The sequence below is a fragment of the Natrix helvetica genome (assembly GCF_964273705.1).
Source record: "Natrix helvetica genome assembly, chromosome: W".
In the NCBI taxonomy this organism is placed as follows: Eukaryota; Metazoa; Chordata; class Lepidosauria; order Squamata; family Natricidae; genus Natrix; species Natrix helvetica.
Window position 1 is genome coordinate 77,977,415 of NC_138555.1, and position 23,240 is coordinate 78,000,654.

At 36.5% G+C, this 23,240-nt stretch overlaps 1 protein-coding gene across 5 annotated transcripts in view; it reads left to right on the forward strand.

Annotated features, from left to right (window-relative positions):
• LOC309400509 (T cell receptor alpha chain MC.7.G5-like) overlaps positions 1–23,240 on the forward strand; it is a 233,387-nt gene that overhangs the window by 139,116 nt on the left and 71,031 nt on the right. The window contains exon 3 of one of the 5 annotated variants that reach the window (XM_081969043.1): positions 831–883. The exons of 2 other annotated variants lie outside the window; for them this stretch is intronic. In XM_081969043.1, coding sequence (XP_081825169.1) covers positions 831–883 — 53 coding nt within the window. Of the gene's footprint in view, positions 1–830; positions 884–15,381; positions 15,429–20,870; positions 20,916–23,240 lie in introns of those variants that run through there. 2 more of the 5 variants (XR_014176671.1, XR_014176672.1) reach the window with 2 other exon arrangements.

Below are 23,240 nucleotides of genomic sequence, written 5' to 3' on the forward strand. Positions count from 1 at the left end.
ACAGGTGTCCAAATGAAGCTTCTGATTCCCACGAACTCAGTCTTGCACATTTTAATCCTAAAGTCTAGAGATTTAACTTTTCTAAAGGAAGTCATGCTGGCTGATCGAAGTAGGAAGTCATGTTTTTGCTAAGGCAGAATGCACTGTGTCTAACAATGCAAATGATAAGATTTTCTTTGGAAGAGGGACAAAGCTGACCTTCATGCCAAGTAAGTTGCTCTGGCTATTGTGGTCATCACACTTGGCCAATAAATTCTATATCTATAGCTATATTTCTCTCTCTGTGTCTATCATTTCTATATATCTCTATATACTTATATCTATATCTATAAGAGGTTGACTGCCTTACACATCCCACCTAAAATTTATATGAATCCTCAGTGATTAACTAACATTTTCCTTCCTTCCTCTTCTTTCTTTCTTTTTTCTTTCTTTCTTACTTTCTTTCTTTCTTTCTTTCCTTCCTTCCTTCCTTCCTTCCTTCCTTCCTTCCTTCCTTCCTTCCTTCCTTCCTTTCTTTCTTTCTTTCTTTCTTTCTTTCTTTCTTTCTTTCTTTTATTTTAGGTCCAGTTAGTTTCAAACTTCTTTTAAACAAATTTGAATTCCAATAAATCTATAGGATATCTCATCACCTCCGAAGAAGAAACTAGATCCCAAATGAAAATATTTGATGGGTAGAGATGTCCAAATGAGGCTTCTGATTGCCAAGAACTCAGTCTTGGTCATTTTAATCCTACTCAAGAAATTTAGATTTTCTTAATAAAGTAACGACTATTTATAGAAATAGGAAGGCATGTTTTTGTTAAGGTAGAAAGCACTGTGTATACCAGCAACCTTGGGAAAGTCATCTTTGGAAGTGGGATGAGGTTGATCATAATTCCAAGTAAGTTACCCTGACCATAGTGGTGAGTGCAAGAGGGTCTCTTCCATGCTCATTCCCCCCTCTCCAATTGATATGAAATCTTCAGTAATTATCAAAACTATATTTCTTTCTATGTTAATTTCTTTCCTTCCTTCCTTACTTTTTCCCTTCCTTCCTTCTTTCTTTCTCATTCTTTCTTTCCTTCCTTTTTCCTTCCTTCTTTCTCTTTTTCTCTTTCTTTCTTTCACCCCTCCTTCCTTATTCCCAGACTCCCTCCCTCCCTCCCTCCCTTCCTCCCTTCCTTCCTCTTTCCCATCTATTTCCAACATACAGCATATTCAGTCTATTACACCTGAATTGCTTCCATAACCATTCAGAAACTATCAATTAGGCATCTCAGAAACAAATGTTACATTCCAAGGTATTTTTCTGAATAGACCAATTCGATGAGCATTGTAAAAAAGAGTCTCAAAGTGACTGAAGAGAGTCTGGAAATTAATGGATGGTAAGGCCAGAGTGTAGATTCACTCATCCAAAAAAGAAACTAGAGCAAGAAGAAAAGGATTTTATACCCACAGATGTCCAAAGGTTGATTCAGATTCTCAGTGGCTACAGTCCTTGACATTTAATTCCTAAAGTCTAGAGCTTTAGTTTTATTAAGAGAAAGTCCTAGCTGCTAGTAGAAGTAGGAAGACATGTATTTGTTAAGACAGAAAGCATTGTGTATAACACTGGCACCAGGAAGGTCACCTTTGGAAGTGGCACCACGCTGGTTGTCATGCCAAGTAAGTTTTTGGTCTTTATTTCTGCTCTGGTGGTCAGTGCAAGTAGGTTCTGTCTCAGCTCTTATTATCTGGCATGGTCCAGTTCTCCAATGATTCCATCCATCTCTTTTGTAGCCTCTACAAGAAAGACCTTCATGTAATTACATTCAATGATGACCTTCATGGTGTTTTGTTCAATGATGACTTTTGATTTTGGAATAAATCTATTAATCCATTTGTTCATCAGGCGTGGCAGAATAATGAATAGTGTAGAAATATTGTAGAGAGAGATGTGGCAAAGGTTTAAATCAATGTGTCTATTATGGAGGAGTAACCAGCAAATTCACTTTTGGTGCCGGGACGAAACTGCATGTTATACCAAGTCAGTGATATTGTGGTGGTACATTTTTAAGAGCATTTGAACTTACTTACTTTCTTTCTTTCTTTCTTTCTTTCTTTCTTTCTTTCTTTCTTTCTTTCTTTCTTCCTTCCTTCTTTTTCCTGTTGGTTTATCTCCTTTCTTTCTCTGTTTCTTTCTTTTCCTCTATTCTTTCTTTCTCCATCTCTCTCTTTCTTTTTCTGTTTCTCTCTCTCTTTCCACTTTCTTTCTTTCTTTGTCTCTTTCCTCTCTCCATCTCTCTCTGTTCTTTCCACTTTCTGTCTGTTCCTATCTTTCTTTATTTCTCTCTCTCTCTCTCTGTCTCTCTCTCTCTTTGTTCTTTCTTTCTATCCCTGTCCATTTCTTTCCACTTACATTTGTTGCCATGAAACCTAATGAATGATACTATGGTGATACATTTTTAAGAACGATTGAAGTTTCCATTTTCTTTCTTTCTTTCTTTCTTTCTTTCTTTTTCTTTTTTCTTTTTCTTTCTTTCTCTCTCTCTCTCCTCTCTCTCTCTCTCTCTATGTTTCCTTCCACTTTCTCTCTCTTCCCATCATTCTTTCTTTCTCTTTCTTTCTTTCTGTCTGTCTTTTGCACTCTCTCACCATTGCTTCCTTCCTTCTTTCCTTTCCTTTCTCTCTCTCTCTCTCTTTCCCTCTCTTTCATGTCTCTCTTTTTTCTTATTTCCCTCTTTCTTTCTCTTTTTTTGTTGCTTTCTTTCCTTCTCCTTTTTCTGATAAGGTTATATTTTTTAATTAAAGTGAGTCAATACTGAGATCGATCTTACAATTCCTTTTTGCATGGTAGCTGACGTAGTCTGAACGCATCTTTTCTAACTAACGCATTTTATCAAATGGTACAAGCTTTAAAAAAATGTTTAAAATGGCGATGCAAACAGGAAGACAAGTTTTTGTCAAGAGAGAAAACACTGTGTATGGCACTGGAACCTCTAAAGTTTTTTTTGGAAGTGGGACAAGGCTGGTTGTCATACCAAGTAAGTTTCAGATGTTTATTTCCCCCTTCTGGTCTACAAAAGACTGTCATTGGTATTAAGGATGCTTTGATTTTGTGGACAAACTTGATAGCAGGTGTATTTGATAGCTTTTTTCCACCCCATCTGGAGAAAAAAACCCTTTAGGAAATTAATGCAGTACTTTTTCATTGCTAAGGCTTTCTGTCTTGTATGTCTATTAAGAAATCAAAGCTCTACTTAGGAGAACCTGGATAGAAGTAAGACGAGGTGAATAAGAGGGAAAACTTTGAAGAAGAAACTGGATCCCTAGTGTGTACAGGGATACAGATGTCCAAATGAAGTTTCTGATTGCCAATAACTCAGTCTTGGACATTTTAATCCTAATGTTTAGAGATTTAGCTTTTCTAAAGGAAGCTTTTCTAAAGAAAAGGGTTTCATACCTACAGATGTCCAAAGGTTGATTCAGATTCCCAGTGGCTTCAGTCTTTGACATTTAATTCCTAAAGTCTAGAGCTTTAGTTTTATTAAGAGAAGGTCCTAGCTGCTGGTAGAAGTAGGAAGACATGTATTTATTAAGACAGAAAGCATTGTGTATAACAGTGGCACCTGGAAGGTCACCTTTGGAACTGGCACCAGGCTGGTTGTCACACCAAGTAAGTTTTTGGTCTTTATTTCTGCTGTGGTGGTCAGTGCAAGTAGGTGCTGTCTCAGCTCCTGTTACCTGGCATGGTCCAGCTCTCCAATTATTCCATCCATCTCTTTTGTAGCCTCTACAAGAAAGACCTTCATGTAATTACATTCAATGATGACTTTAGATTTTAAATGATTCCAGCTTTCTTTCTTTCTTTCTTTCTTTCTTTCTTTCTTTCTTTCTTTCTTTCTTTCTTTCTTCCTTCCCTCCCTCCTTCCTTCCTTCCTTTCTTTCTTCCTTCCAATTGGATGAGCATTGTAAAAAAGAGACTTGAAGTGCCTGAAAAGAGTCTGGAAATTAATTGATGGTAAGGCCGGAGTGTAGATTCACTCATCCCCCCCCTAAAAAAAAAACCAACAAAGAACCACTAGATCACAAAGAAAATAATATTATACCTACAGATGTCCAAATTTTGATTCAGATTCCCAGTGGCTTCAGTCTTTGACATTTAATTCCTAAAGTCTAGAGCTTTAGTTTGATTAAGAGAAGGTCCTAGCTGCTAGTAGAAGTAGGAAGACATGTATTTGTTAAGACAGAAAGCACTGTGTATACCAGTGGGATCGGGAAGGTCACCTTTGGAAGTGGCACCAGGCTGGTTGTCACGCCAAGTAAGTTTTTGGTCTTTATTTCTGCTGTGGTGGTCAGTGCAAGTGGGTGCTTTCTTAGCTCATATTATCTGTCATGGTCCAGCTCTCCAATGATCCCATCCGTCTCTTTTGTAGCCTCCAGGCAGTCCACATAAAGTAGAAAGTAGAAGTAGTAGAAGAAGAGGCAGAAAGACCTTCATGGTGTTCTGTTCAATGATGACTTTTGATTTTGGAATAAACTTATTAATCCATTTGTTCATCAGGCAGTGGCAGAATAATGAATAGTGTAGAAATATTGTAGAGAGAGATGTTGCAAAGGTTTAAATCAATGTGTCTATTATGGAGGAGTAAGCAGCAAATTCGCTTTTGGTGCTGGGATGAAACTGCATGTTACACCGAGTGAGTGATATTGTGGTGGTGATACATTTTTAAGAACGATTGAAGTTTCCATTTTCTTTCTTTCTTTCTTTCTTTCTTTCTTTCTTTCTTTCTTTCTTTCTTTCTTTCTTTCCTTCCTTCCTTCCTTCCTTCCTTCCTTCCTTGTTTCTCATTTCTTCCTTCTTTCCTTCTTTTTCTGCTTTGTTTATCTCAGTCTTTCTTTCTCTGTTTCTTTCTTTTCCTCTATTCCTTTTTCTCCATCTCTTTCTTTCTTTTTCTGTTTCTCTCTCTCTCTTTCCTCTCTCTGTCTCTCTCTGTTCTTTCCACTTTCTGTCTGTTCCTATCTTTCTTTTTCTTTCTTTCTTTCTTTCTCTCTCTCTCCCTCTCTCTCCCTCTCTCTCTCTCTCTCTCTTTCTTCTTCCTTTCTATCCCTCTCCATTTCTTTCCACTTATATTTGTTGCCACGAAACAACTATCAAATATTTGATAATCCTGCATCAGCCATTGTTAACAGTTTAATCCTAAAATTTAGTCGTTTAGCTTTTCAAAAGGAAAGTTTTAAATGGTGATACAAACAGGAAGACAAGTTTTTGTCAAGAGAGAAAACACTGTGTATGGTACTGGAGGCTTTAAGGTTTTTTTTGGAAGTGGGACAAGGCTGGTTGTCATACCAAGTAAGTTTCAGCTGTTTATTTCCCCTTCTGGTCTACAAAAGACTGTCCTTGGTATTAAAAAGTTCTGTAAAGGAAATCTGAAACTCCTTCCCTTTCTTTCCATTTTTTATACTTTTGACTTTTTGCTTGTTTTCTTTTTTCTCTTCTTTCCTTCTGTTCCTTTATCTTAGTTCTAGTTAGCATTTTTCATTTAAAAAAACCCTCCTTTTTTAAAAAAATGAATTAAATTCCAATAAATTTACAAGAATAAACTGGAAGGGCAATAAGAATCTGGAAACAGCAGCGAGTGGCTTTCCACTTCCAAGGAAGAAACTAGAGCCTTCATAATAATATTCAATACGTCCAGAGTTCTAAAGGAAGCTTTGATTTCGTGGACAAACTTAATGGCAGGTGTATTTGATGGCTTTTTTCCACCACATCTGGAGAAAAACCTTTTAGGAAATTAAAGCAGTACTTTTTTCATTGCTACGGCTTTCTGTCCTGTCTTCTTTGTGTCTGTTAAGAAATCAAAGCTCTACTTTGGAGAACCTGGCTAGAAGTAAGACAAGGTGAATAAGAGGGAAAACTTTGATTGAAGAAATTATGGGATAGAATTCACACCTCCAAAGAAGAAACTAGATTCCCAAGGATAGCATTTGATGGGTACAGATGTCCAAATGAAGTTTCTGATCTCCAAGAATTGATTCTTGGCGGTTTTAAACCTAAAGTCTAGAGATTTAGCTTTTCTAAAGGAACTTATGCTGGCTGATAGAAATAGGAAGTCATGTTTTTGCTAAGGCAGAATGCACTGTGTCTAACTATGCAAATAGTAAGATTTTCTTTGGAAGAGGGACTAGGCTGGTCGTCATACCAGGTAAGATGCTCTGGCTATTGTGGTCAATCAGGGTTGGCCAATAAAGAATATTATCTATATCATCTATATCTATATCTATATCTATATCTATCTATTTATTTATTTATTTCTTAGCGCTTATAGACCGCCCCCTCTCCCGAAAGGGACTATATCTATCTCTATCTCTATCTCTATCTCTATATCTATCTATCTCTATCTCTATATCTCTATATCTCTATATCTATAGCTATATCTATATCTATGTCTATCTATATCATCTCTATCTATCTATCTATCTATCTATCTATCTATCTATCTATCTATCTATCTATCTATCTATCTATATCTATATCTATATCATCTATATGTATCTATATCTATATCTATATCTATCTATCTATCTATCTATCATCTATCTATCTATCTATCTATCTATCTATCTATCTATCTATCTATCTATATATATATATATATATAATCTATATATATATATATATATATATATATATATATATATATATATATATATATATATATATATATATATATATATATATATATATATATATATATATATATATATATATATATAATCTATATGTGTATATATCTATATGTATAAGAGGGTGTCTTCCTTACTCATCCCGCCCCAAATATATTTGCATCCTCGGTGATTATCCAAAAACATCTTTCTTCCTTCCTTCCTTCTTTCCCTCCTCTTTTTCTTTCTTTCTTTCTTTCTTTCTTTCTTTCTTTCTTTCTTTCTTTCTTTCTTTCTTTCTTTCTTTCTTTCTTTTCCTTCTTTCTGCTTTTATCTTTCTTTCTTTCTGCTTTTTGTTTGTTTTTGTTTTTGTTTTTTTGTTTTGTTTCTTTCCTTCTTTTCGTTTATCTTAGTTCCAGTTAGTTTATAGCTTCTTTTAAAGAAATTTAAATTCCAATCAATCTAGAGCATATATCAACACCTCCGAAGAAGAAACTAGATCCCTAAGGATAGTATTTGGTAGCTACATGTGTACAAATGAAGCTTCTGATTGCCAAGAACTCAATCTTGGACCTCTTAATTCTAATGTTTAGATATTTAGCTTTTCTAAAGGAAGTTATGCTGGCTGATAGAAGTAGGAAGTCATGTTTTTGCTAAGGCAGAAAGCACTGTGTCTACCAATGCAAATTATAAAACTTTCTTTGGAACTGGGACTAGGCTTGTCGTCATACCAAGTAAGTTGCTCTGGCTATTGTGGTCATCACACTTGGCCAATAAATTCTTTATCTATAGCTATATTTCTATCTCTCTCTCTCTATCATATCTACCTATCTATATCTATATCTATATCTATATCTATATCTATGTCTATAAGACGGTGCCTTCCTCACTCAACCCACCACAAATTTATATGCATCCTCAATGATTAATTAACATTTTCCTTCCTTCCACTTCATTCTTTCTTTCTTTCTTTCTTTCTTTCTTCCTTCCTTCCTTCCTTCCTTCCTTCCTTCCTTCCTTCCTTCCTTCCTTCCTTTCTCCTTTCTTGGATATTCTAATCCCAGTCAAGAAATTTAGCTTTTCTAAATAAGGTAATGACTATTTATAAAAATAGGAAGACATGTTTTTGTCAAGGTAGAAAGCACTGTGTATACAAGCAACCTTGCGAAAGTCATCTTTGGAAGTGGGATGAGATTGATCATAATTCCAAGTGAATTACCCTGACCATTGTGAGTGTAAGAGTGTAAGAGGGTCTCTTCCATGCTAATCCCCCCTCCCCAATTGATATTCAGTAATTATCAAAACTATCTTTCTATATTAATTTCTTTCTTTCCTCCCTTCCTGTTCCTCTTTCCTTTTTCTTTCCTTCCTTCCCTTTTTCCTTCCTTCCTTCCTTCCTTCCTTTTTTCACTTTCTTTTTTTCACCCGTCCTTCCTTATTCCCAGCCTCCCTCCCTCTCTCCCTCCCTCCCCTCCTCTTTCCCATCTATTTCCAACATACAGCATATTCAGTCTATTACACCTGAATAGCTTCCATAACCATTTCAGTAACTATCAATTAGTTCTTAGGCATTTCAGAAAAAAATGTTACATTCCAAGGTCTTTTTCTGAACAGACCAATTGTATGAGCATTGTAAAAAAGAGTCTTGAAGTCACTGAAGAGAGTCTGGAAATTAATTGATGGTAAGGCCAGAGTGGATTCACTCATCCAAAAAAAAAAAAAAAAAACTCTAAAGCACGAAGAAAAGAATATTATACCTACAGATGTCTAAATGTTGATTCAGATTCCTAGTGGCTTCAGTCTTTGACATTTAATTCCTAAAGTCTAGAGCTTTAGTTTTATTGAGAGAAAGTTGTAGCTGCTAGTAGAAGTAGGAAGACATGTATTTGTTAAGATACAAAGCATTGTGTATAATATTGGTGCTGAGAAGGTCACCTTTGGAAGTGGCACCAGGCTGGTTGTCACGCCAAGTAAGTTTTTGGTCTTTATTTCTGCTTTAGTGGTCAGTGGAAGTGGGTGCTGTCTTAGCTCTTATTATCTGGCATGGTCCAGTTCTCCAATGATTCCATCCGTCTCTTTTGTAGCCTCTACAAGGAAGACCTTCATGTTATTACATTCAATGATGACTTTAGATTTTAAATGATTCCAGCTTGCTTGCTTTCTTTCTTTCTTTCTTTCTTTCTTTCTTCCTTTCTTTCTTCCTTCCTTTCTTCCTTTCTTCCTTTCTTCCTTCCAATTGGATGAGCATTGTAAAAAAGAGTCTTGAAGTCACTGAAGAGAGTCTAGAAATTAATAGATGGTAAGGCCAGAGTGGATTCACTCATCCAAAAAAAAAAAAAACCTCTAAAGCACGAAGAAAAGTATATTATACCTACAGATGTCTAAATGTTGATTCAGAGTCCCAGTGGCTTCAGTCTTTGACATTTAATTCCTAAAGTCTAGAGCTTTAGTTTGATTAAGAGAAAGTCGTAGCTGCTAGTAGAAGTAGGAAGACATGTATTTGTTAAGATACAAAGCATTGTGTATAATATTGGTGCTGGGAAGGTAACCTTTGGAAGTGGCACCAGGCTGGTTGTCACGCCAAGTAAGTTTTTGGTCTTTATTTCTGCTTTGGTGGTCAATGCAAGTAGGTGCTGTCTTAGCTCTTATTATGTGACATGGTCCAGCTCTCCAATGATCCCACGGTACTGGAACCTCTAAGGTTTTTTTTGGAAGTGGGACAAGGCTGGTTGTCATACCAAGCAAGTTTCAGCTGTTTATTTCCCCCTTCTGGTCTACAAAAGACTGTCCTTGGTATTAAAAAGTTCTGTAAAGGAAATCTGAAACTCCTTCTGTTTCTTTCCATTTTTTATACTTTTGACTTTTGGGTTGTTTCTCTGTTTTGTCTTCTTTCCTTCCATTCCTTTATCTTAGTTCTAGTTAGCTTTTTAAATTAAAAATACCCCTCCTTTTTTTAAAAAAATGAATTACATTCCAATAAATTTACAGGAATAAACTGGAAGGGCAATAAGAATCTGGAAACAGCAGCGAGTGGCTTTCCCTCTTCCAAGGAAGAAACTAGAGCCTTAATAATATTCGATACATCCAGATTTCTAAATGATGCTTTGATTTCGTGGACAAACTTGATGGCAGGTGTACTTGATGGCTTTTTTCCACCCCATCTGGAGAAAAAAAAAACCTTTAGGAAATTAAAGCAGTACTTTTTTCATTGCTAAGGCTTTCTCTCTTGTCTTGTGTGTGTCTATTAAGAAATCAAAGCTCTACTTAGGAGAACCTGGCTAAAAGTAAGACGAGGTGAATAAGAGGGAAAACTTTGATGGAAGAAATTATGGGATAGAAAATGGCAGACAGTGAATTCCCACCTCCAAAGAAGAAACTGGATCCCTAGTGACAGTATTTGGTGGGTACAGATGCCGAAATGAAGCTTCTGATCTCCAAGAATTGATTTTTGGCTGTTTTAAACCTAAAGTCTAGAGATTTAGCTTTTGTAAAGGAAGTTATGCTGGCTGATAGAAATAGGAAGGCATGTTTTTGCTAAGGCAGAAAGCACTGTGTCTAACACTGGAAATGATAAGACTTTCTTTGGAACAGGGACTAGGCTGGTCGTCATGCCAAGTAAGTTGCTCTGGCTATTGTGGTCATCACACTTGGCCAATAAATTATTTATCTATAGCTATATTTCTCTCTCTCTCTCTCTATCATCTCTCTATATATCTTTATATCTATAAGAGGGTGCCTTCCTTATACAACCCCAAATTTATATGCATCCTCAGTGATTAACTAACATTTTCCTTCCTTCCTCTTCTTTCTTTCTTTCTTTCTTTCTTTCTTTCTTTCTTTCTTTCTTTCTTTCTTTCTTTCTTTCTCCTTTCTTTCTTTTTATCTTTCTTTCTTTCTTTCTGTTTTGTGTTTTTTGTTTTCTTTCTTTCCTTTCTTTTCTTCCTTCCTTCTTCCCAGCCTCCACCCTCCCTCCTTCCTCTTCCCCATCTATTTCAACATGCAGCATATTCAGTCTATTGCACCTGAATAGCTTCCATAACCATTTCAGTAACTATCAATTACTTCTTAGGCATTTCAGAAACAAATGTTACACTCCAAGGTCTTTTTCTGAACAGACCAATTGGATGAGCATTGTAAAAAAACAGTATTGAAGTGACTGAAAAGAGCCTGGAAATTAATGGATGGTAAGGCCAGAGTGTAGATTCACTCATCCAAAAAAGAAACTAGAGCAAGAAGAAAAGGATTTTATACCCACAGATGTCCAAAGGTTGATTCAGATTCTCAGTGGCTACAGTCCTTGACATTTAATTCCTAAAGTCTCGAGCTTTAGTTTGATTAAGAGAAAGTTTTAGCTGCTAGTAGAAGTAGGAAGACATGTATTTGTTAAGACAGAAAGCATTGTGTATAACACTGGCGCCAGGAAGGTCACCTTTGGAAGTGGCACCAGGCTGGTTGTCACGCCAAGTAGGTTTTTGGTCTTTATTTCTGCTGTGGTGGTCAGTGCAAGTAGGTGCTGTCTTAGCTCATATTATCTGGCATGGTCCAGCTCTCCAATGATCCCATCCATCTCTTGGTGTAGCCTATTGACAGTCCACATAAAGTAGAAAGTAGAAGTAGTAGAAGAAGAGGCAGAAAGACCTTCATGGTGTTCTGTTCAATGATGACTTTTGATTTTGGAATAAACCTATTAATCCATTTGTTCATCAGGCAGTGGCAGAATAACGAATAGTGTAGAAATATTGTAGAGAGAGATGTTGCAAAGGTTTAAATCAATGTCTCTATTATGGAGGACTAAACAGCAAATACACTTTTGGTGCTGGGATGAAACTGCATGTTATACCCAGTGAGTGATATTGTGGTGGTACATTTTTAAGAGCAATTGAAGTTTCCATTTTCTTTCTTTCTTTCTTTCGTTCTCTCTCTCTCTCTCTCTCTCTCTCTCTTTCTTTCTTTCACTCTCTCTCTCTCCTCTCTTTCTCTCTCTCTCTCTGTTTCCTTCTACTTTCTCTCTCTTCTCATCTTTCTTTCTTTCTCTTTCTTTCTGTCTGTCTGTCTTACACACTCTCTTGCCACTCCTTCCTTCCTTCCTTCTTTCCTTCCTTCCATCTTTTCTTTCCTTTCTCTCTCTCTCTCTCTTTCCCTCTCTTTCATGTCTCTTTCTCTTTTTTCTTATTTCCCTCTTTCTTTCTCGTTTTTTGTTGCTTTCTTTCCTTGTCCTTTCTCTGACAAGGTTATATTTTTTAATTAAAGTGAGTCAATACTGAGATTGATCTTACAATTCCTTTTTGCACGGTAGCCGAACTAGTCTGAACGCACCTTTTCTAACTAACACATTTTATCAAATGGTACAAGCTTTTTTAAAAAAAGTATAAAATGGCGATGCAAACAGGAAGACAAGTTTTTGCCAAGAGAGAAAACACTGTGTATGGCACTGGAACCTCTAAGGTTTTTTTTGGAAGAGGGACAAGACTGGTTGTCATGCCAAGTAAGTTTCATCTGTTAATTTCCCCCTTCTGGTCTACAAAAGACTGTCATTGGTACTAAAAAGTTCTGTAAAGGAAATCTGAAACTCCTTCTGTTTCTTTCCATTTTTTATACTGTTAACATTTTACTTGCTTTCTTTTTTTTTGTCTTCTTTCCTTCTGTTCCTTTATCTTAGTTCTAGTTACCTTTTTTAATTATAAAAAACCCTCCTTTTAAAAAAATACATTCCAATAAATTTACAGGAACAAATTGGATGGCCAATAAGACTCTGGAAACAGTCTTAATTTTGGGATAGAAAATGGCAGAGATTGGCTTCACACTTCCAAGGAAGAAATTAGAGCCTTAATAATAATATTTGATATGTCCAGATTTCTAAATGATGCTTCTAATTTTGTGGAGTTGAGTTCTTGGCATTTTACTTATAAAGTCTAGAAATTAAGCTCGCTCTTTCCTTCCTTCCTTCCTTCCTTCCTTCCTTCCTTCCTTCCTTCCTTCCTTCCTTCCTTCCTTCCTTCCATCCATCCATCCTTTCTTTCTTCCTTCCTCCCACATTCCTTCCTTCCCTCCCTCTTTCCCATAGTCATTTAGCTTTTCATTCCTTTATATAAGTTCTAGTTAATTTTTGTCTCCTCTTTAAAAAGAAAAAAGAAATCCAATAGATGTATAGGACCTTTTCCTGACCAAACTTGATGGCAGGTTTTTCCCACCACAATTGCAAGAAAACAATTTAGGAAATTAAAGCAGTACTTTTTCATTGCTAAGGCTTTATGTCTTGTGTTTGTGTATTAAGAAATCAAAGCTCTATTTAGAAGAACCTGGCTAGAAGGAAGACGAGGTGAATAAGAGGGAAAACTTATGGAAGAAATTATGGGATAGAAAATGGCAGAGAATGAATTCACACCTCCAAAGAAGAAACTAGATCCCTAGTGACAGTATTTGATGGGTACATATGTCCAAATGAAGCTTCTGATTTCCAAGAATTGAGTCTTGGCCATTTAAATCCTAAAGTCTAGAGATTTAGCTTTTCTAAAGGAAGTTATGCTGGCTGATAGAAGTATGAAGTCATGTTTTTGCTAAGGCAGAAAGCACTGTGTCTACCAATGCAAATAAGATTTTCTTTGGAAGTGGGACTAGGCTGGTCGTCATACCAAGTAAGTTGCTCTGGCTATTGTGGTCAATCACGGTTGGCCAATAAAGAATTCTATATCTATATCATCTATATCTATACCTATATCTATAACTATATATGTATATATCTATATCTATAAGACGATGCCTTCCATGCTCATCCCACCCCAAATTTATATGCATCCTCAGTGATTATCAAAAAAATGTTCCTTCCTTCCTCTTTTATTTTCTTTCTTTCTTTCTTTCCTTCCTTCCTTCTTTCTTTCTTTCTTTCTTTCTTTCTTTCTTTCTTTCTTTCTTTCCTTCCTTCTTTCTTTCTTTCTTTTTCCTTCTTTCTGGCTTTTATCTTTCTTTCTTTCTTTCTGCTTTTTGTTTTCTTTCTTTCCCTTGTTTTATTTTAGTTCAAGTTAGTTTCAAACTTATTTTAAAGAAATTAAAATTCCAATAAATCTCTAGGATATATCATCACCTCCGAAGAAGAAACTAGATCCCAAATGATAATATTTGTTGGGTAGAGATGTCCAAATGAAGCTTCTGATTGCCAAGAACTCAGTCTTGGACATTTTAATCCTACTGAAGGAATTTAGCTTTTCTAAATAAAATAATGACTTTTTATAGAAATAGGAAGGCATGTTTTGGTCAAGGTAGAAAACACTGTGTAGACCAGCAACTTGGGAAAGTCATCTTTGGAAGTGGGATGAGGTTGATCATAATTCCAAGTAAGTTACCCTGACCATTGTGGTGAGTGTAAGAGGGTCTCTTCCATGCTAATTCTCCCCTCCCCAATTGATATGCAATCTTCAGTAATTATCAAAACTATATTTCTTTCTATATTAATTTCTTTCTTTCCTTCCTTACTTTTTCCCTTCCTTCTTTCTTTCCTTCTGTTTCTTTCTTTCCTTCCTTTTTTCCTTCCTTCTTTCTCTTTTTCTCTTTCTTTCACCATTCCTTCCTTCTTCCCAGCCTCCCTCCCTCCCTTCCTTCCTCTTCCTTATCTATTTTCAACATACAGCATATTCAGTCTATTACACCTGAATAGCTTCCATAACCATTTCAGTAACTATCCATTAGTTCTTAGGCATCTTAGAAACAAACGTTACATTCCAAGGTCTTTTTCTGAACAGACCAATTGGATCAGCATTGTAAAAAAGAGTATCGAAGTGACTGAAGAGAGTCTGGAAATTAATTGATGGTAAGGCCAGAGTGTAGATTCACTCATCCAAAAAAGTTTAGTTTAGTTTAGTTTATTAAATTTATAAACCGCCCCCTCTCCCCGAGGGAGAGAAACTAGAGCAAGAAGAAAAGGATTTTATACCTACAGATGTCCAAATGTTGATTCAGATTCCCAGTGGCTACAGTCCTTGACATTTAATTCCTAAAGTCTCAAGCTTTAGTTTGAGTAAGAGAAGGTCCTAGCTGCTAGTAGAAGGAGGACATGTATTTGTTAAGACAGAAATCATTGTGTATAACAGTGGCACTTGGAAGGTCACCTTTGGAAGTGGCACCAGGCTGGTTGTCACGCCAAGTAAGTTTTTGGCCTTTATTTCTGCTCTGGTGGTCAGTGCAAGTAGGTGCTGTCTCAGCTCTTATTATCTGGCATGGTCCAGTTCTCCAATGATTCCATCCATCTCTTTTGTAGCCTCTACAAGGAAGACCTTCATGTAATTACATTCAATGATGACTTTAGATTTTAAACGATTCCAGCTTTCTTTCTTTCTGTCTGTCTGTCTGTCTGTATTTCTTTCTTCCTTCCTTCCTTCCTTCCTTCCTTCCTTCCTTCCTTCCTTCCTTCCTTCCTTCCTTCCTTCCTTTCTTCCTTCCAATTGGATGAGCATTGTAAAAAAGAGACTTGAAGTGACTGAAAAGAGTCTGGAAATTAATTGATGGTAAGGCCAGAGTGTAGATTCACTCATCCCCCCCCCAAAAAAAAAAAACCAACAAAAAACCTCTACAGCACAAAGAAAATAATATTATACCTACAGATGTCCAAATGTTGGTTCAGATTCCCAGTGGCTTCAGTCCTTGACATTTAATTCCTAAAGTCTAGAGCTTTACTTTGATTAAGAGAAAGTTTTAGCTGCTAGTAGAAGTAGGAAGACATGTATTTGTTAAGACAGAAAGCATTGTGTATAAGAGTGGCACCTGGAAGGTCACCTTTGGAAGTGGCACCAGGCTGGTTGTCACGCCAAGTAAGTTTTTGGCCTTTATTTCTGCTTTGGTGGTCAGTGCAACTGGGTGCTGTCTTAGCTCTTATTATCTGGCATGGTCCAGCTCTCCAATGATCCTATCCATCTCTTGGTGTAGCCTCTAGGCAGTCCACATAAAGTAGAAAGTAAAAGTAGTAGAAGAAGAGGCAGAAAGACCTTCATGGTGTTCTGTTCAATGATGACCTTTGATTTTGGAATAAACCTATTAATCCATTTGTTCATCAGGCGGTGGCAGAATAATGAATAGTGTAGAAATATTGTAGAGAGAGATGTTGCAAAGGATTAAATAAATGTGTCTATTATGGAGGAGTAAGCAGTAAATTCACTTTAGGTGCCGGGACGAAACTGCATGTTATACCAAGTCAGTGATATTGTGGTGATACATTTTTATGAACGATTGAAGTTTCCATTTTTTCTTTCTTTCTTTCTTTCTTTCTTTCTTTCTTTCTTTCTTTCTTTCTTTCTTTCTTATTTCTTATTTCTTATTTCTTCCTTCTTTCCTTCTTTTTCCTCTTTGTTTATCTCTTTCTTTCTTTCTCTTCTTCTTTCTTTTCCTCTATTCTTTTTTCTCCATATCTCTTTCTTTCTTTTTCTGTTTCTCTCTCTCTTTCCTCTTTCTTTCTTTCTCTCTTTCCTCTCCCCGTCTCTCTCTGTTCATTCCACTTTCTGTCTGTTCCTGTCTTTCTCTTTTTTTCTTTCTTTCTTTCTTTCTTTCTTTCTTTATTTATTTCCCTCCTTCCTTCCTTCCTTCCTTCCTTCCTTCCTTCCTTCCTTCCTTCCTTCTTACTCTCTCTCTCTCTCTCTCTCTTTCTTCTTTCTTTCTATCCCTCTCCATTTCTTTCCACTTAAGTTTGTTGCCATGAAACAACTATCAAATATTTGGCAATCCTGCATCAGCCATTGTTAACAGTTTAATCCTAAAATTTAGTCGTTTAGCTTTTCAAAGGAAAGTTTAAGATGGTGATACAAACAAGAAGACAAGTTTTTGTCAAGAGAGAAAACACTGTGTATGGTACTGAAACCTTTAAGGTTTTTTTTGGAAGTGGGACAAGGCTGGTTGTCATGCCAAGTAAGTTTCATCTGTTTATTTCCCCCTTCTGGTCTACAAAAGACTGTCATTGGTATTAAAAAATTCTGTAAAGGAAATCTGAAACTCCTTCCCTTTCTTTCCATTTTTTATACTTTTGACTTTTTGCTTGTTTTCTTTTTTCTCTTCTTTCCTTCTGTTCCTTTATCTTAGTTCTAGTTAGCTTTTTTACTTAAAAAACCCCCTTCTTTTTTTTAAGAAAATGAATTACATTCCAATAAATTTACAGGAATAAACTGGAAGGGCAATAAGAATCTGGAAACGGCAGTGAGTGGCTTCCCATTTCTAAGGAAGAAACTAGAGCCTTCATAATAATATTCAATACGTCCAGATTTCTAAAGGATACTTTGATTTTGTGGACAAACCTGATGGCAGGTGTATTTGATAGCTTTTTTCCCACCACATCTGGAGAAAAAATACTTTAGGAAATTAAAGCAGTACTTTTTCGTTGCTAAGGCTTTCTGTCCTGTCTTGTGTGTCTATTAAGAAATCAAAGCTCTACTTAGGAGAACCTGGATAGAAGTAAGATGAGATGAATAAGAGGGAAAACTTATGGAAGAAATTATGGGATAGAAAATGGCAGAGAATGAATTCACACCTCCAAAGAAGAAACTGGATCCCTAGTGACAGTATTTGGTGGGCACAGATGTCCAAATGAAGCTTCTGATCTCCAAAAATTGATTCTTGGCTGTTTTAAACCTATAAAGTCTAGAGATTTGGCTTTTCTAAGTTATGCTGGCTGATAGAAGTAGGAAGTCATGTTTTTGCTAAGGCAGAAAGCATTGTGTCTAACACTGGAAATTATAAGACTTTCTTTGGAACAGGGACTAGGCTGGTCGTCATGCCAAGTAAGTTGCTCTGGCTATTGTGGTCATCACACTTGGCCAATAAATTCTTTATCTATAGCTATATTTCTATCTCTCTCTCTATCATCTCTATATATCTCTATATATCTATATCTATAAAAGGGTGCCTTCCTTACTCATCCTACCCCAAATTTATATGCATCCTCAGTGATTAACTAACATTTTCCTTCCTTCCGCTTCTTTCTTTCTTTCTTTTTCTTTCTTCTTTCCTTCCTTCCTTCCTCCTTTCTTTCTTTCTTTCTTTCTTTCTTTCTCCTTTCTTTCTTTTTATCTTTCTTTCTTTCTGCCTTTTGTTTTTTATTTTCTTTCTTTCCTTTCTTTTCTTCCTTCCTTCTTCCCAGCCACCCTCCCTCCCTTCCTCTTCCCCATCTATTTCCAACATACAGCATATTCAGTCTATTACACCTGAATAGCTTCCATAACCATTTCAGTAACTATCAATTAGTTCTTAGGCATCTCAGATGAGCATTGTAAAAAAAGAGTCTTGAGGTAACTGAAAAGAGTCTGCAAATTAATAAATTGTAAGGCCAGAGTGGATTCACTCATCCCCCCCTCAAAAAAAGCATCTAGAGCATGAAGAAAAGAATATTATACCTACAGATGTCCAAATGATGATTCAGATTCCCAGTGGCTACAGTCTTTGACATTTAATTCCTAAAGTCTAGAGCTTTAGTTTGATTAAGAGAAGGTCCTAGCTGCTAGTAGAAGTAGGAAGACATGTATTTGTTAAGACACAAAGCATTGTGTATACCAGTGGGATCGGGAAGGTCACCTTTGGAAGTGGCACCAGGCTGGTTGTCACACCAAGTAAGTTTTTGGTCTTTATTTCTGCTGTGGTGGTCAGTGCAAGTGGGTGCTGTCTTAGCTCATATTATCTGGCATGGTCCAGCTCTCCAATGATCCCATCCATCTCTTGGTGTAGCCTCTTGACAGTCCACATAAAGTAGGAAATAGAAGTAGTAGTAGAAGAAGAAGAAGAAGAAGAAAGACCTTCAATGATGACTTTTGATTTTGGAATAAATCTATTAATCCATTTGTTCATCAGGCGTGGCAGAATAATGAATAGTGTAGAAATATTGTAGAGAGAGATGTTGCAAAGGTTTAAATCAATGTGTCTATTATGGAGGAGTAAACAGCAAATTCACTTTTGGTGCCGGGACGAAACTGCATGTTATACCCAGTGAGTGATATTGTGGTGATACATTTTTATGAATGATTGGGGTTTCCATTTTCTTTCTTTCTTTCTTTCTTTCTTTCTTTCTTTCTTTCTTTCTTTCTTTCTTTCTTTCTTTCTTCCTTCCTTCCTTCCTTCCTTCCTTCCTCCCTTCCTTCTTTTTCCTCTTCATTTATCTCCTTCTTTCTTTCTCTGTTTCTTTCTTTTCCTCTATTCTTTCTTTCTCCATCTCTCTCTTTCTTTCTTTTTCTGTTTCTCTCTCTGTTTCCACTTTCTTTCTTTCTCTCTTTCCTCTCTCCATCTCTCTCTGTTCTTTCCACTTTCTGTCTGTTCCTATCTTTCTTTATTTCTCTCTCTCTCTCTTTCTCTCTCTCTCTCTCTCTCTCTCTCTCTTGTCTTTCTTTCTATTCCTCTCCATTTCTTTCCATTTACATTTGTTGCCATGAAACCTAATGAATGATATTGTGGTGATACATTTTTAAGAACGATTGAAGTTTCCATTTTCTTTCTTTCTTTATTTTTCTTTCTTTCTTTTTCTTTCTTTATTTTTCTTTCTTTCTTTTTCTTTCTTTTTCTTTCTTTCTTTCTTTCTTTTTCTTTCTTTCTTTCTTTCTTTCTTTCTTTCTTTCTTTCTTTCTCTCTCTCTCTCTCCTCTCTTTCTCTCTCTCTCTGTTTCCTTCCACTTTCTCTTTGTTCTCATCTTTCTTTCTTTCTTTCTTTCTTTCTTTCTTTCTTTCTTTCTTTCTCTTTCTTTCTTTCTGTCTGTCTTTTGCACTCTCTCACTATTCCTTCCTTCCTTCTTTCCTTTCTCTCTCTCTCTCTCTCTCTCTCTTTCCCTCTCTTTCATGTCTCTTTCTCTTTTTTCTTATTTCCCTCTTTCTTTCTCTTTTTTTGTTGCTTTCTTTCCTTGTCCTTTCTCTGACAAGGTTATATTTTTTAATTAAAGTGAGTCAATACTGAGATCGATCTTACAATTCCCTTTTGCACGGTAGCTGACGTAGTCTGAACGCATCTTTTCTAACTAACGCATTTTATCAAATGGTACAAGCTCTTTAAAAAAAAGTATAAAATGGCGATGCAAACAGGAAGACAAGTTTCTGTCAAGAGAGAAAACACTGTGTATGGCATTGGAACCTCTAAGGTTTTTTTTGGAAGAGGGACAAGACTGGTTGTCATGCCAAGTAAGTTTCATCTGTTAATTTCCCCCTTCTGGTCTACAAAAGACTGTCATTGGTACTAAAACGTTCTGTAAAGGAAATCTGAAACTCCTTCTGTTTCTTTCCATTTTTTATACCGTTGACATTTTACTTGTTTTCTTTTTTTGTCTTCTTTCCTTTTGTCCCTTTATCTTAGTTCTAGTTACCTTTTTTAATTATAAAAAAACCCTCCTTTAAAAAAATACATTCCAATAAATTTACAGGAACAAACTGGGTGGCCAATAAGACTCTGGAAACAGTCTTAATTTTGCGATAGAAAATGGCAGAGATTGGCTTCAAACTTCCAAGGAAGAAACTAGAGCCTTAATAATAATATTTGATATGTCCAGATTTCTAAATGATGCTTCTAATTTTGTGGAGTTGAGTCCTTGGCATTTTACTTATAAAGTCAAGAAATTTAGCTCGCTCCTTCCTTCCTTCCTTCCTTCCTTCCTTCCTTCCTTCCTTCCTTCCTTTCTTCCATTCATCCTTTCTTTCTTCCTTCCTTCCATACTTCCTTCCTTCCTTCCTCCCTCCCTCCCTCCTTCCTTCCCTGTTTCCCATAGTCATTTAGCTTTTCATTCCTTTATGTAAGTTCTAGTTAATTTTTGTCTCCTCTTAAAAAAGAAAGAAAGAAATCCAATAGATATATAGGTCCTTTTCCTAACCAAACTTGATGGCAGGTGTACTTGATGGCTTTTTCCCACCACAACTGCAGGAAAACAATTTAGGAAATTAAAGCAGTACTTTTTCATTGCTAAGGCTTTCTGTCTTGTGTTTGTGTATTAAGAAATCAAAGCTCTATTTAGAAGAACCTGGCTAGAAGTAAGACGAGGTGAATAAGAGGGAAAACTTTGATGGAAGAAATTATGGGATAGATAATGGCAGAGAGTGCATTCACACCTCCAAAGAAGAAACTAGATCCCTAAGGATAGTATTTGATGGATACAGATGTCCAAATGAAGTTTCTGATCTCCAAGAATTGAGTCTTGGCCATTTAAATCCTAAAGTCTAGAGATTTAGCTTTTCTATGCTGGCTGATAGAAGTAGGAAGTCATGTTTTTGCTAAGGCAGAAAGCACTGTGTCTAACTATGCAAATGATAAGATTTTCTTTGGAAGAGGGACTAGGCTGGTCGTCATACCAAGTAAGTTGCTCTGGCTATTGTGGTCAATCACACTTGGCCAATAAAGTATTCTCTCCCTATCTCTATCTCAACATATCTATATCTATAAGAGGGTGCCTTCCTTACTCATCCCACCCCAAATTTATATGCATCCTCAATAATTATCAAAACTAACATCTTCCTTCTTTCTTTTCTTTCCTTCCTTCTTTCTTTCTTTCTTTCTTTCTTTCTTTCTTTCTTTCTTTCTTTCTTTCTTTCTTCTATAGCTTCTTTTAAAGAAATTAAAGTTCCAATAAATCTATAGGATATATCCACACCTCCGAAGAAGAAACTAGAGCCCTTATGATAGTATTTGATGGGTACAGATGTCCTAATGAAGCTTCTGATTTCTAAGAACTCAGTCTTGGACATTTTAATCCTAGTCAAGAAATTTAGCTTTTCTAAATAAAGTAATGAATATTTATAGAAATAGGAAGGCATGTTTTTGTTAAGGTAGAAAGCACTGTGTATAATAGCAACCTTGGGAAAGTCATCTTTGGAAGTGGGACGAGGTTGATCATAATTCCAAGTAAGTTACCCGGACCATTGTGGTGAGTGTAAGAGGGTCTCTTCCTTGCTCATTCCCCTGCCCCAATTTATATGCAATCTTCAGTGATTATCAAAACTTCCTCCCTCCCTCCCTTTCTCTTTCCCATTTATTTCTAACATACTGTAAAGGTAAAGGCTCCCCTCGGACATATGTGCTAGTCATTCACAACTCTAGGGGGCAGTGGTCATCTCCATTACAAAGCCAAAGAGCCAGCGCTGTCCGAAGATGTCTCTGTGGTCATGTGGCCAACATGACTAAACACCAAAGGCGCACATAACACTGTTACCTTCCCACCATCTTTTGCCCTCAATCTTTCCCACCATTAGGCTCATCTCCAGTCAGTCCTTCCTTCTCATTAGGTGGTCAAGCACCATATTGGTATTTACTACATGGAAATAAGGTATGCTATGTACAATTTGGTTGATTCCAGAACACTGAGCAATAAAGTCAGCCTTCCCCTGTATATTTTAGCTGGAGGAACGCTTTTGTAGATTGTTTCTACTATGTTAACAGTTACAATTCAAAGATAATATCTGAGAGTAGAAAGAGGCTAGAGCTGAGACTGGGTAAATTGGTTCTAACAGAAGATATTTAGTATTGAGATGACTAGTTTGTGTTGAGTAGATTCTAACTAGGCTTACAGGATGTAAGTAACTGTCTTAGTATGAGAGGGTTTTAAGAAAGGAGTGTAATGCTGTGTAAATAACAATTACAAATTCTTTCTTGGGTCTGGTACAAGACTGAAGGTAATACCAAGTAAGTACTTTTATGAATTAACTGGCGGTAGAATCTCTTCTCCGGGGAAGGACTGATGTAGTTCTTCTCTTTGTTTAGCTACAACAGTGAAGTGAGGATCCTTCCCTATTTCCTAGATAAGGGAATATCCATCTTCTAATCAGGGAAGAAAGGAGCATGATTCTGTTCTCAGTTCAGCCTTCCTCAGCATGATGCGCACCAGGAAAAGTCAAGTAGATGTTCTTAATAAGTAGAAGTCCTTGAGGAGACCATGTATGGTTGGGAATTCTGGGAATTCTAGTACTTTGAGAAAAGCTATAAACTCACCTACCAGAAAGGGACAACTCAGGCAAATGGATGTTCTTAATAAGTAGAAGTCCTTAAGGACACCATGAATGGTTGGGAATTCTGGGAATTCTGGCACTTTGAGAAAAGCTGTAAACTCACCTACCAGAAAGGGACAACTCAGGCAAATGGATGTTCTTAATAAGTAGAAGTCCTTAAGGACACCATGAATGGTTGGGAATTCTGGGAATTCTGGCACTTTGAGAAAAGCTGTAGAGTCACCTACTGGAAAGGGACAACCCAGGCAAATGAATGTTCTTAATAAGTAGAAGTCCTTAAGGACACCATGAATGGTTGGGAATTCTGGAAATTCTGGCACTTTGAGAAAAGCTGTAGAGTCACCTACCAGAAAGGGACAACCCAGGCAAATGGATGTTCTTAATAAGTAGAAGTCCTTAAGGACACCATGAATGGTTGGGAATTCTGGGAATTCTGGCACTTTGAGAAAAGCTGCAGAGTCACCTACAAGAAAAGGAACAACCCAGGAAGAGAATGTGGATATATGAGAGTATCTCTTTAGCCAATGTGTCATGCAGCGTAACTCTGAGGATAACTTTTAAATTAGTTGGCATGAAACAAATACCCTATGTTATAGTCAGCATGAATGGGGGTCATTATTGCTGACTATAATCAAGTTGGCAGAAGTTGGGGCAAGTAATGGGAGCTCACTCTATTAC